Source organism: Nerophis lumbriciformis, linkage group LG28 (genome assembly GCF_033978685.3).
Source record: "Nerophis lumbriciformis linkage group LG28, RoL_Nlum_v2.1, whole genome shotgun sequence".
NCBI lineage: Eukaryota > Metazoa > Chordata > Actinopteri > Syngnathiformes > Syngnathidae > Nerophis > Nerophis lumbriciformis.
Window position 1 is genome coordinate 23,350,917 of NC_084575.2, and position 15,244 is coordinate 23,366,160.

At 38.9% G+C, this 15,244-nt stretch overlaps 1 protein-coding gene across 10 annotated transcripts in view; it reads right to left on the reverse strand.

Annotated features, from left to right (window-relative positions):
• The window catches only part of itpr1b (inositol 1,4,5-trisphosphate receptor, type 1b), a 254,529-nt gene that overhangs the window by 55,322 nt on the left and 183,963 nt on the right, over nucleotides 1–15,244 (reverse strand). For all 10 annotated transcript variants that reach the window (XM_061923933.2, XM_072916599.1, XM_061923928.2 and 7 more), the window contains 3 exons: nucleotides 14,661–14,768; nucleotides 10,840–11,071; nucleotides 7,463–7,585 (listed from right to left, as the gene is read on the reverse strand). In XM_061923933.2, coding sequence (XP_061779917.2) covers nucleotides 7,463–7,585; nucleotides 10,840–11,071; nucleotides 14,661–14,768 — 463 coding nt within the window. The remainder of the gene's footprint in view (nucleotides 1–7,462; nucleotides 7,586–10,839; nucleotides 11,072–14,660; nucleotides 14,769–15,244) is intronic.

Consider the following 15,244-nt stretch of genomic DNA (forward strand, 5'->3'; position numbering starts at 1 on the left):
GGCTGTACTGCATCAACAAGCGACATCAGTGTTTAAAGGATATCTCCACATCGGCTCAGGAACACTTCAGAAACCCACTGTCAGTAACTACAGTTGGTCGCTACATCTGTAAGTGCAAGTTAAAACTCTCCTATGCAAGGCGAAAACCGTTTATCAACAACACCCAGAAACGCCGTCGGCTTCGCTGGGCCTGAGCTCATCTAAGATGGACTGATACAAAGTGGAAAAGTGTTCTGTGGTCTGACGAGTCCACATTTCAAATTGTTTTTGGAAACAGTGGACGTCGTGTCCTCCGGACCAAAGAGGAAAAGAACCATCCGGATTGTTATAGGCGCAAAGTTGAAAAGCCAGCATCTGTGATGGTATGGGGGTGTATTAGTGGCCAAGACATGGGTAACTTACACATCTGTGAAGGCGCCATTAATGCTAAAAGGTACATACAGGTTTTGGAGCAACATATGTTGCCATCCAAGCAACGTTACCATGGACGCCCCTGCTTATTTCAGCAAGACAATGCCAAGCCACGTGTTACATCAACGTGGCTTCATAGTAAAAGAGTGCGGGTACTAGACTGGCCTGCCTGTAGTCCAGACCTGTCTCCCATTGAAAATGTGTGGCGCATTATGAAGCCTAAAATACCACAACGGAGACCCCCGGACTGTTGAGCAACTTAAGCTGTACATCAAGCAAGAATGGGAAAGAATTCCACTTCAAAAATGTGTCTCCTGAGTTCCCAAACGTTTACTGAGTGTTGTTAAAAGGAAAGGCCATGTAACACAGTGGTGAACATGCCCTTTCCCAACTACTTTGGCACGTGTTGCAGCCATGAAATTCTAAGTTAATTATTATTTGCAAAAAAAAAAAAAAAATGTATGAGTTTGAACATCAAATATGTTGTCTTTGTAGTGCATTCAATTGAATATGGGTTGAAAAGGATTTTCAAATCATTGTATTCCGTTTATATTTACATCTAACACAAATTCCCAACTCATATGGAAACGGGGTTTGTACATGCCTAATGGTGGAGCAGCTGATAACAGAGGAAGAGGACGAGACAATGCTGCTTCAACAGAACAACAGGTGGCCAATTTTCTGCAATCTGCGATTTCTAAGAGCTTCGAGGCTAGCGGCGCTCCTAACCAGTGATGGGCAAGCTACTTGGAAAATGAGGTAAGCTAAACTACAAGTTACTCTCTATTAAATGTAACGAATCTACACGGGAAGCTATCCCCGGAGAAATGCAGCAAGCTACACGGCAAAAGTAGCTTGCTACATCAAAGCTACATTTAACAGCATTTATATCTATGAGCCCACATGTGTAATATTGATGTTAATGTCACTGTAATAAGGGTCCATTATTATTTACTATCTGTCATATAGCTGGGGACACCCTACAACTACCTCGAGGGTTCCCCACACCCCACTGTATGCATTTATTTAGTTTGCCTTTTCTTTGGCCCACCCCTATAATGTTATTAATTCTCTCGGCCTACAGTAAAAAAAAAAAAAAACTGCATCTATCTAGATCTTGACAAAAAAAACAATGACTTGTCTGGCAACAGTTAGTAATGGTTATGTGCAGTAAAACTTTTCACGAACTCAACTCACCGTAATGTGTGTTCCTAAATTTGTGTTGGACGTCTTAGATGAAGAGAGCAGTTATGATTTTGGTTTACAGAGTAAACAACTAAAAACTAAGGTTTTGGGCATTGTATTCTATAAACGTATACCGTATTTTTCGGACTATAAGTCGCAGTTTTTTTCATAGTTTGTCCGGGGGTGCGACTTATACTCAGGGGCGACTTATGTGTGAAATGATTAACACATTACCGTAAAATATCAAATAATATTATTTAGCTCATTCACGTAAGAGACTAGACGTATAAGATTTCATGGGATTTAGCGATTAGGAGTGACAGATTGTTTGGTAAACGTATAGCATGTTCTATATGTTATAGTTATTTGAATGACTCTTACCATAATATGTTACGTTAACATACCAGGCACGTTCTCAGTTGGTTATTTATGCCTCATATAACGTACACTTATTCAGCCTGTTGTTCACTATTCTTTATTTATTTTAAATTGCCTTTCAAATGTCTATTCTTGGTGTTGGGTTTTATCAAATAAATTTCCCCCAAAAATGCGACTTATACTCCAGTGCGACTTATATATGTTTTTTTCTTCTTTATTATGCATTTTCGGCCGGTGCGACTTATACTCCGGAGCGACTTATACTCCGAAAAATACGGTACATTTGTCTAAATATGGCCAAGGACACACATTATTGTGGGTTTCCTGGACGTCGTCTTCATTACTAAAGTAAAAATCTAATCTGCGGGAGAGAGTCCCTCTGCCATTTTCAAGTATGTTTTTGTTTTTCTGAGTCGTCTTGAAGCACCCTCTGTCTCAGACTCCCTGTGTTTGTTATGATTTTGCTTACTAGTGTTCGATGGCCCGCCTTATCTTGCCTCTGATTTGTCAGTCCGTAATGTTTCACCCTAACCTTAGCCAATTGTGACTCATCATACGAACACCAACCAATCATTATGTATTCTCTCCGTATGTATGGACGTTCTCATTCACCCAGGTCATTATATTTTCTCCATATTTCTTTGGGGCCTGGATTCCCAGTCAATTTTCTCTCTTTGGAGCTTGTAGCTTTGCTGTAAGCTACCTAGCTACATTGGTCTAAAAGTAGCTAAGCTACCGTCAAGCTACAGGAAAATGTAGTTAAGCTACGTAGCTTAGCTACATGCAGCTTGTTACTGCCCATCACTGCTTCTGACTAGTTTATTACCACAATTGTCGTAGCTTGTGCCGGTCATTGCTGTGTCGGCCTGTCTTAGAGATCACTTTGCTTGATCAGAAACACTTTCAATGTGCCCAAAGTCTCAGTTTTGCTGTGTAGCTTCAGTTTGCTAGACTAGCTATACAGCTGGCGTTTAGCTAAGTTAGCGTCCAGCTTGCGGCCCCTTCAGTTAAAGGATTTTATCATCACACCTACTGTTTGTGAGTCGGGCTCTCGGGGGGGCTGGGGCCGTGCTCTGGCTCCCACGCACTCTGGGAGTCGAATATATTGTACATACAAATTCACATATGCTCACATACATACATAGGTACCTACGCTCCCACATACATACACAAATACAGTACATATTTACATACTTAAAGTTCGTACATCCACACGCACATTCAATATACAAACATACACATACTGTACATATACATTCACTGTACAAACACATATACACATTCTGTACATATATATTCACTGTACCAACAAATATACACATTCTGTACATATACACTCACTGTACAAACACATATACACATTCTGTACATATACATTCACTGTACAAACACATATACACATTCTGTACATATACAAGTACATATGCATACATACACTCATGCACATAATCACGTTTCATCAAACATATATTAAAGTTGTTGCCCTAGGGCAGGGGTCGGCAACCTTTACCAGTCAAAGAGTCATTTTGACCAGTTTCACAAATTAAAGTAAACAATGGGAGCCACAAAAATCTTTTGAAATTTAACATGAAATAACACTGTTTACGAAGGTTTTTTTTTGCTTTGTGCTATGTATTAACCAAGGGTCTCAGACACGCGGCCCGCACCTTAACATGAAAATTCAATGGTAGTGCGGCCCGCGGGTTTTATATGGATGACGCTTGACAGCGTCATACTTGACAAGCCGTAGTCTATCGACTTTTCCGGCATACTACTACTTTCAGGGCAACTATTCTCCCAAACGTGCCGTGATGGTACAGCATTTAGCGCTCACTACAACCAACGTGCCGGCCCAGCCACACGTTGTATGGGGCTTCTGCTTGAACATGAAAGTGACAGCAAGGCATACTTGGTCAACAACCACACAGGTTACACTGACGGTGGCGGTATAAAAAACTTTAACACTCTTACTAATAATGCGCCACACTGTGAACCCACACCAAACAAGAATGACAAACACATTTCGGGAGAACATCTGCACCGTAACACAACATAAACACAACAAAACAAATACCCAGAATCCCATGCAGCCCTAACTCTTCCGGGCTACATTATACACCCCCCCCCCCACCCCCCTACCAAACCCCGCCCACCTCAACCGACGCACAGAGAGGGGGGGGTTGATGTGTGAGGGAGCAGGGTTGGGGTGGGGGCGGGGTTTGGTGGTAGCAGGGGTGTATAATGGAGCCCGGAAGAGTCAGGGCTGCATGGGATTCTGGGTATTTGTTCTGTTGTGTTTATGTTGTGTTCATGTGCAGATGTTCTCCCGAAATGTGTTTGTCATTCTTGTTTGGTTTTGGTTCAAAGTGTGGCGCATTATTAGTAAGAGTGTTAACGTTGTTTTATATGGCCACAGTCAGTGTAACCTGTGTGGCTGTTGACCAAGTATGCGTTGCTGTCATTTGTGTGTGCTAGCAGAAAAAGCATACAATAAAAGGCTGGGCTGGCACGCTGATAATGCACATTGTAGAGGGTGCTAAATGCTGTACCGTCACGGCACGCCCTTATTATCATTGCAAGGGCGAAAATCTGAGAATATTAATTACGGGAGGTTTCTGCGAGAGGCACTGAAATCCGGAAGTCTTCCGGGAAAATCAGGGGGCCGGCAAGTATGCAGCTGAGCCGCATCAGAGTGATCAAGGAGCCGCGGGTTGCCGACCCCTGCCCTAGGGTAAACTGGGTATAACACATGGCACACGGACAAAGCTTAACCTATTGTTACTATAACAATCTACAAGGTTAATGTAAGTTGCTTCTCTTTCTCCCCCTCCATTTTTCTGCATTCTTTCGTATCTCAAGTTATCATTACGTATATGTATTGTTGATAATAAAGGTAAAGTATTGGTATTGTTCATTATCAATAGCGCTATTTCTATTGGTATTTGTATTGATCCATTTGTAGTGTAATAATGCTCATTGTCATTTCTGTATTATTTTTTATTTTTCGCTAACTGCTTATTTGCTATTACTTTTACCATCATATTTGTACATGTCGTATTTGCTGATGTTGCTCTATTGTTGTTGTTGTTGTGTTTGCTGTTGTTGTTTTTGTCTCTCTGTCTAATCCCCCTCTTGTCCCCACAATTTCCCCCTCTGTCTTCTTTTTTCCCCTCTTTCTATCCCCTACTGCTCCGGCCCGGCTGCACCAAGTGATAATATAAATACATTTAATAAAGTCAAATACAAATAAGGCAACAAGAGAAGTATCCTACACTTCTCTTTTGTAAAGTAAATCTGAACAGCCGACATCTACATCAACTATATGATTTGCCTGAGAAAAAAAAAAAAAGAGAAAAAAAAAAAAGATTTTATCATTACAAAGGCTTTGTTCCGCAGCAAGTCTATAGTTGTGATGAGACCGGAAATGATACCACAGCGGACTTTTGTTACAGCTAAGGAGAAAGCACTCCTTTCAAGGGTGTGATTAATCTGATAAAAAAAAAAATCACTTGACAGTACTACAATATACATTATAGTGTCTTCAATGTGTGCAGTTTTTTTTATACTAAAATAGGCACTTTTGCCAAGGCTAGAACCAATTATTCATGTTTACATTGATTCTTATGGGGAACTCTGCTTCACGGTGCAAACTTTTCGTTTTGCGAACCATGAATTAGAGATGCGCGGATAGGCAATTATTTCATCCGCAACCGCATCACAAAAGTCGTCAACCATCCGCCATGCACCCGAACCAACATTTTATCAAAACCACGCCCGCCCGCACCCGCCCGTTGTTATATATCTAATGTAGACGATGCAAGGCATTAGTGAGGTTATAAAGCTTTTGCCTGTTAAAGAAGGGAGACTGATCCAATGCAGCAGAGACATTCAATGCGTGCCACACATCTCTTGGCCACGCATTAGTGGCTAAGAGATATTAATGCGTGATAATATTATTTATCATTATTATAATATTATTGTCATTTCCATTAAGAAAGTGTTGACTATTGTTGCCAATGCCCTCAGATCAGGAGTGCGTTCCTCACACTTTGTGTGCGCAGTTGCAGCAATCAGAACGAGGCTTTCAAGAAGTTAAAACAATGTTTTAGAAAGACTAGGCCTATATTTTCATTAGGTAAAAAAAATGTTCTGAATTTATTTCAATGAATATTAACTTGTTAACGTTATAATGCTCAAATAGGGACGAGGGCGGGGTGCACAGTGAAACAGTGAACAATTTTGCGACAAAGATGAACCTTTATTGATTGATCTGCAGCCATGACAAAATATCAGACAATCTCCATTGTCAACGACAGGCAGGAAAATAAAGATAAACACATAGCCTATGTTGTAGGCATAGGCTCATACGTTTTTAAGTTGAAATAAAAAAATAAATAAAAAATGTGCCTCATAAGCCTTAGGCTGTCAATCACGCGCACAAACTTAAATTATACAATAACATATGTATGTCATCTCTATTTAAACAAAAATAAATTGAATAAATAATAATAATAAATTGCCTGCAACTTATTGGCCAAGGCAAATAGCTGAAGGGGGGAAATCAAACCCATCAGACTGCACTTTATCATCAAACTTGAATTATAATGAAAATCGACGGTCGCGACAAACAAAGCAGGCTAAATAGCCTCACATTGTCGCCAATTGGAGATGCACTTCACTTGAAAGCGAGGCCAAATATTTATTCACCCATAGTAGTATACCTCGAATAGAAAAAAAACACAATAAACAACGCAATTGCTTTAATTCCTTTGCATTGTAGTGCGCCCAAACACGTAACCATCAAAATTATTTAGCTGATCGAACTCAATATAGGTTAGACATGGGCTTATTTGGTATAGCCTCTAGGTAACGTAGACTAATTCGTTTAACATATCCAACCGTATGTCTACTTACTTTTTTTTTTGTTAGCACTATACAGGAATAAAATGGCATCTACAGTGCCAGGATTCATGCGAGAGCGCCTGGCCTCTCTAGTGTGTGTGTGACAATCATTGGTACTTTAACTTTAACTTTTTAAAATGCGCCCTGCTGCGCTGAAGGAGCGCTCACTTGCGCCACTTGTTGCTGGGACGCGGTGTCTGATGAATAATTGACTGTTTCAAAGAGTGCTGCTCGTTTTTCGTATGTGGGTAACAACATTTAACTATGTATATATATTTCCGAATTGGTTCAACCGCCAACCGCCCGCATCTATTTAAAATCTATGTTTACCCGCCCGACCCGCGGTTTATCCGCGGACTCCGCGGTTGTGTCCGCAAACCGCGCATCTCTACCATGAATAAAGGCAGGAATAGCCTAAGCTTAGGCCTTGTAGATGATGGTGGCCGATCTGTCAAGTTTAGAAAAGTAGGTATAACATTCATAATTCTAAGCAAAGACAATAATACAATATGGCTGTAAAACAGTCAACAAAATGTCCCGAACTGAGGAATCTAGTGTTGACTAGTACTAGTACCAGTTGACTAACCTCCACGGACACCTTCCAGTGGGTAGAAGAAGGCCACCAACAGGTTCATGAGAACAGCCAGGTTAAAAGAGATGCTGCTCCAGAAAGACATGTTCCTGGAGCACCAGTAGAGGATGGGCTGGGCTGAAAGAAAAAAATCAATGAATTGATTGAGACTTTTCTTAGTAGATTGCACAGTACAGTACATATTCCGTGCAATTGACCACTAAATGGTAACACCCTAATAAGTTTTTCAACTTGTTTAAGTCGGGGTCCACGTTAATCAATTCATGGTAAAACTGATAAATGAAACTGATAAAGATGGCCATACAAATCATGGACATGTTATCATGCATGTAACAGTTTTGCTGGGTTTACAAAGGAGCACATTTTAGGCAATTAATTAGTTTGTTTGCAAATTGCAGTAAAAATGAATTTAATATATACTGTTGTGCAATATATTTAATACATTTGTACATTTATACATGCTTGGCTTTACAGGCAGATTAAATTCAATCAAATGACACTTTTTTGCAAATGTATTTGTGTATTCTGTGGAGCACATCCTCAAACAGAAGTGTTCTAATCTAAGGGGAATTTGCTTCGAATGGTACAAATTGGCAACATTTCAAACAAATGGAAATAAACAAAATGAATTGCAATACATATTTTGTGTAAGGCAGGGGCGTTACTAGCTTTTAAGGACAGGGGGGGCTTAGCCCCCAGGAGATGCACAGGATGCGAGCGAACGTTACGGGCAAGCACAAAACTTCACAAACGGCTAACAAAGACTTAGAAAGTATTCATTGTTATTATTATTATTTAAAAAAAATGCACGGGACGAAATGAAATGCTCCCCGGGACGATGGGTTTTAACCATTTTTTTTCTTTTTCTTTTTATGTATTTATTCATTTTACATTTTATATTAAATGTCTTGGTTTTTCCTCCCTCTGAAAATCCTATGAAATGTTTAACAAGCCATCCTATAATAATACAACAGCTATTAATGTATCAATACAATAAAACAAATATATTTAATGATATTTTTTTCATTATTTTAACAATAGGCGAATGTATATTACTTTATATAGATTCTACAAGAAACACAAAACTTAAAAACTAAATTATTTACAATTGCACACACAAGGTTTCGTGCAGCTTCACTCATTTTAAAGGAAGATAATGTGCTTCGTACACCTGCAGGACCGCAAGCAAGGTCGCAGAGAAAATGCGGACTGGAGTTTGAGTGATGTGGGCATTTTCTATATGAACAAGTGGAATGGATTGGATACCGACGCACTAAAAGGGCTCTCTACTTTACGCTATGAAGTGAGGGGAAACTGAGTGAATAATAACAGGTTATATGATTATTTATTTAAACTCATATTCGGGCCACTTTATAACGACTATGTCGGCATGTATTTGTAAAAAAAAAAAACCCACCAAATTATTTAGGGGGGCTAAAGAATATTTTAGGGGGGCTTGAGCCCCCCTAAAATATGCCTAACAACGGCAATGGTGTAAGGGATGTGATATTCTGGGGGTTTGAAATCAACAAACAAGCGGTATTTGACTTCTGCACACACGCAAAGCCAACTGCGATCTCAGCCAGGAGATCAGTGTAATGCCAAACATTTCAGGCTGTTGATTACAATAGAGGAACCGCGGGTGGGGACTTTCAGACATTTAGCAATAGACGTCATTCATGACAAGGAGTGAGCGCCAGTGGAACTTATTGCCCTCCAGTTATGCTTATTCATTTGGATAGCGTTTAAGTGGTTTTCTTCTCATGATAACAGAATGAATCAGCTTTCCGAAACGGACCATGACAGAGGAAAAAATGGTCTAAATCAAAACACTTGATCAGGTAACAACAGGAGTGTAAACGGTGACTATCCTTTTACAGAATGAGAAATTGGCACTGTAATTTCCATGCAATAATCTACAAGACTGAATGATTTTTAGTGATCTCATGCATCAAACACACGTGTGACTGACAACACCTTTGTTTAGAAAAAAACAACAAAGAACTATTAATAAATCAGAGTGCATCTGTAATTAAAATCTGACATGTGGCTTAGTAAATGTTGCTTGATTTCTCCACTTTAAAAAAAAAAAATTATTTACATTTTGGATGAGGATCAGTGTATGTGTTGGTCATTGAGTTTCATGAATAAGAATTGAAAAATACAAAACAATTGGTTTATTGGAATTTCATTTTCAAATGCAAATAAAATTTAAAAAACAAAGCGTTCTTTTTTGTGTCAAAATGTAATAATTAGATCACTGAAATAGGCTGACAGTGTTGTTCTTCCAACATCGGTCTTGTCTTTAAAAAAAAAAAAAAAAAATTATGGTTGTCTGCAGTCTTGTCTTTAAATAGTAACTTCCAGTTCCGGGGTATGGACATTGAATATTGTGGAGTGGTTTTTTTTTTATACAAGTTTTTATTTATTTTATTTGTGCTTGTATTTCTTTTATTTGGGTTTTATTGTTGTATGTTTTTTCTTCTGTGATATGGATCCCCCTGGGTCTGAAATAAAATGACAAAAAAAATAATATATATATATATATATATATATATATATATATATATATATGAAAAATAAATTTAAAAAAAACATCTGAATGCTTTCTTTAATTTCTACTGACTGTTTTATGTTTGTTATAAAGAGTATAAAATGAAAATCTTATACCTTTTATTTTAGATTAAGATTTTGCTTTTTGACCCTAAAAAAAGAATACATTGTTTTTCTATTAAATGAGTTGAGTTTCAAAATAAAATCCAAAATGACAAATGTTTTGTTTTTGTTTTTCAATTCCCATTTATGAAAATAAAATTCATTGACCAAAACATGGACAAATCACCGGCCAATCACAGGGACAGGTAACTATTTGCCCTCACAATCAAACATCATCAGTACCTTAGATCAGTGGTTCTCAAATAGGGGTACGCGTACCCCTGGGGGTACTTGAAGTTATGCCAAGGGGTACGTGAGATTTTTTTTTTTAAATATTCTAAAAATAGCAATAATTCAAAAATCCTTTATAAATAAAAACCTTTTTTTCCCCTTCCAAATAGTTCAAGAAAGACCACTACAAATGAGCAATATTTTGCTCTGTTATACAATTTAATAAATCCGAAACTGGTGACATAGTACTGTATTTTACTTCTTTATCTCTTTTTTTTCAACCAAAAATGCTTTGCTCTGATTAGGGGGTACTTGAATTTAAAAAAAATTCACAGGGGGTACATCACTGAAAAAAGGTTGAGAACCACTGCCTTAGATAAACCTATGTAAGCATGCCTCTGTCCTTTAGGCCTAAAGGAATATGAGAGCAAAACACACAAACCAGGAAATACAAGAAATAAAATAAGTTTAGGAGGAATACGCACAGGGAACGGTGTTTGTGTTACCAGTCGCCTCTTGAGTACCTCGCAGCTTCTTCTGCCAGTTCATCTCATTAAAAAGCTCCTCAGATCCAAGGAAGAAGTCATTTATCTTGCTGCCTTGCTCATCACGCTCCGTGGTATAGTAGACACGGAGCTTGGACTCTTGGGTGAGGAACTCACAGATGTTGGGAACAGGAAAAACTATTTGCTCCATCGTTCGATCCAATCGTACAATCTGGGAGGAACCACAACCGCAGCCACGTGTCAATATTACTGGACAGTAATTCATATATTACAGTGTTTCCCAGAGCAGGACTGAAATCTATTTTTGACAGTGATGTTTTTTTACATATTGGCATGCATTTGTAACAACATGAAAAGTAGATAAAAATAAATATGTTTACAATAAAAAAAAAAACGTTATTTTGTCAATAACAAGACAGAGCTGCCTGTGAGTGCCGTGAAATAGGTGAGGGGCCATCAGCAGCACCCGGAGCACCTTCCAGTATCCAAATGTCTCTTTTATTCGATTTGTTGCTAGATGCTTTTAAAAAACAACAACAACTATTGTATCTAGAGGGCTGTGATTACAAAATTGTTAAATAATCCCTCCTGCTGCTGCTTCTTTTTATTCTCTGCAGACCACATGCATAATGGCTTAAGCATCGTTACGATGCCATCTGCTGTACGAGGTTTTAACAGTAAGCTCCATTGACAGAGAGTCCCATTATAATGTGTTTATGAACAAGGGCAAACAGGTAACACAACATCTATTTGCCACGGTAGAAAATTTGTGGCGCGCTAAATTAAGGCTAAAACTTTTGTTCTTTAAACTGAAAATTAAGTTTCAATGTAGAATTTTTAAAAATTCCAAATAAAAAATAAGTGCACACTTTTTTTTTTTTTTATACGTGGGGTATAATGTAATTATTTTGAAGGAATTCTTTATTTAAAATGTTCAATCATTTATTTAGATATTTCTGCTTTCTTTTTTAGATTCAAAATTCAAATCTTATTTTTTGCAGTTTACATTTTTTTTTCAGTTTCAGATATTTCTTCTTGCTTTTTGTTCAGACCTTTGGCCCGCACTAATGAGCATAAGTGGTATAGAATATAGATGGATGGAGATGTCTTCTATCCTGGTGCCACTCGCCTCGACTTCTACCTGAAAAACACGTGTGTGTGCACTTATATCGAGTTTAAAAACACTGATGTGTTTTTCAAAATTCAACATCGAAACTTGATTTTTCAGTTTCAAAGTACAAAACCTTTGGCCCTAAATTAGTTCCATAATAGTCCGCCACAAATAAATTAATGTATAGAAAACACTGTATGTTTATTATTTTGCAGTGGTGCTGAACTGTACTACAACAAATTACATCACAAATATCATGACACATAATCACGTCTAATAATTATTTTCTTTAAAAAGGCCCCATGTTGATACAGCGGTTATCCTGAAATCCCAACAGAGTAAAGTCTACCTACCGTAGGAACGGGTGCCTTTTGCATTTGAATCGATACGGTGCCAATTCCCAGTACCTGAAAATCGATTTTTGGTACTTCTGTGTGTGTTAAAGTGTTAATAAAAATGTTTTTTAAATGAACATTTACAGTGACCTATTAATGAAAACTGTGCTGTCCAGTTGTTATAGCTTGATTTCTTACATTCCTGAGTCATTTGCAAGTATATCATAGATTTTGCATGCAGTGTCAATTTCAATATGTTAGACGGCAATAGTCTATAGGCGACTGTGTGTTGCCTTGTCAGGGAGTAGTTTTTGCCATTAAAGGCCTACTGAAATGCGATTTTCTTATTTAAACGGGGATAGCAGGTCCATTCTATGTGTCATACTTGATCATTTCGCGCTATTGCCATATTTTTGCTGAAAGGATTTAGTAGAGAACATCGACGATAAAGTTCGCAACTTTTGGTCACTGATAAAAAAGCCTCGCCTCTACCGGAAGTAGCAGACGATATGCGCGTGACGTCACAGGTTGTGGAGCTCCTCACATCTGCACATTGTTTACAATCATGGCCACCAGCAGCGAGAGCGATTCGGACCGAGAAAGCGACGATTTCCCCATTAATTTGAGCGAGGATGAGGAAAGTGAGAGTGAAGGACTAGAGGGCAGTGGGAGCGATTCAGATAGGGAAGATGCTGTGAGAGGCGGGTGGGACCTGATATTCAGCTGGGAATGACTAAAACAGTAAATAAACACAAGACATATATATACTCTATTAGCCACAACACAACCAGGCTTATATTTAATATACCACAAATGAATCCCGCATAACAAACACCTCCCCCCTCCCGTCCATATAACGCACCAATACAACTCAAACACCTGCACAACACACTCAATCCCACAGCCCAAAGTACCGTTCACCTCCCCAAAGTTCATACAGCACATATATTTCCCCAAAGTCCCCAAAGTTACGTATGTGACATGCACATAGCGGCACGCACGTACGGGCAAGCGATCAAATGTTTGGAAGCCGCAGCTGCATGCGTACTTATGGTACCGCGTCTGCGTATCCAACTCAAAGTCCTCCTGGTAAGAGTCTCTGTTGTCCCAGTTCTCCACAGGCCAATGGTAAAGCTTGACTGTCATCTTCCGGGAATGTAAACAATGAAACACCGGCTGTGTTATCCGGCACAACAGTCAAGGTGTGCATTCTACGGCGGGGGTGCGTTATCCGGCACAACACCTGCCGCAATACACCACTTCCCACCTACAGCTTTCTTCTTTGCTGTCTCCATTGTTCATTGAACAAATTGCAAAAGATTCACCAACACAGATGTCCAGAATACTGTGGAATTTTGCGATGAAAACAGACGACTTAATAGCTGGCCACCATGCTGTCCCAAAATGTCCTCTACAATCCGTGACGTCACGCGCAGGCGTCATCATACCGAGACGTTTTCAGCAGGATATTTTGCGCGAAATTTAAAATTGCACTTTAGTAAGCTAACCCGGCCGTATTGGCATGTGTTGCAATGTTAAGATTTCATCACTGATATATAAACTATCAGACTGCGTGGTCGGTAGTAGTGGGTTTCAGTAGGCCTTTAAGCTAAATCTAGTCATTTTGTTGCGCCATAAAAACAGTTTTTATTGTACTGTACTTATTACACAACATCTGTTTGATTGCAACCTGCATCTTAGTTGTGGTTTTCATTTCCAAATTTGTCGGTGTTGAAATGCCATGTAAAATCACTGATGCTATTATTCAGTGGCATGTTTGTGGCATATCCAATGTAAATTTGCACAAGCTTGCGCATTTTGTGTGCATATTATATTTCCAGATAAAGTGGAGCCGAAGTGTATGTCTGACTGTTTTCTATCAGGCATACTTGCTTTGTTGGCAAGGAAAATGGTAACATTACCTAAAGGCAGTCCGACTCAGTCCGCTCTGAGCTTGTGCTTGTTTGCACAAGCTTAAGGTCAGAGCTTGTGCATCAGTGCCCGTGATGTCACGGGACACAAAGGTATCGAAATACGTCACCGTTTGATTTTGCATGACATTTTACGACGCACTTTGGTTGGTGCCTATAAAAACACAGAATTCGGTACCCAGCCATTGTAATTCTGCAGAAAGCACACCCTTTAATGTGAAAAACTGGCATGTTTTTTTGCACTTAGAACTGTCCTTGTCACGTTGGAGAATGCTAGGCAAGAAAAACACAAGCCAACTCACGTGCCTTAACCTGTTAAACATGTTCAAACAAAAACATTGGCATAAGTGCAAAAGTCTATGTCTTTTTAATCAAATCAATTATAAAATGAAAACTGACAGGAGCGGATCTTAAGTGACTGACCTCTATCTGAGCTGTGTGCTTGGCATAGAACTCAAGGGCCTCGTCACCCTCACCGTACGTCCCGCCTGGTTTTAACATGGCCTGCAGTTCTTTGTTATGTCGGGCCAACTGAAAACACAAACAGCAGAATATTTCTAGAGGACAGGTCAAATAAAAACACAAACATTAATATATTGTTAAGCAGACTTAAGGGAGATGGGGTTGGTCATTTTGCTACTAGAGAGTGCTCTCTCTCAAATTGGGGTGTGGAAATTTACAAAAATAGGATCAGAGCTCACTTATTTAATTAAGAGCAAGGCCACTGAACATGAGTTGAGAGGACTTATTGCGGGAAATTGTAAATATTAACCTTCTCAATAATTGCCTTCTATGCTTTTGCACAACAGTTTTGTAATAAAACAAATTACTCTTAAAAGTGAAAAGGGGAAACTATAGTTTGGATTGTTATCAGCTCGCTAACTACTTGCTACTCGGTTGTTAGCCTTGATGTCATAGCAAAACAATGTTTCCTGTTCATGTTTCTTGCTCATTTTGTGGTAATATGCATTAAATTAAGTATCTTTCAACTTGCTTTTTTTAAAAGA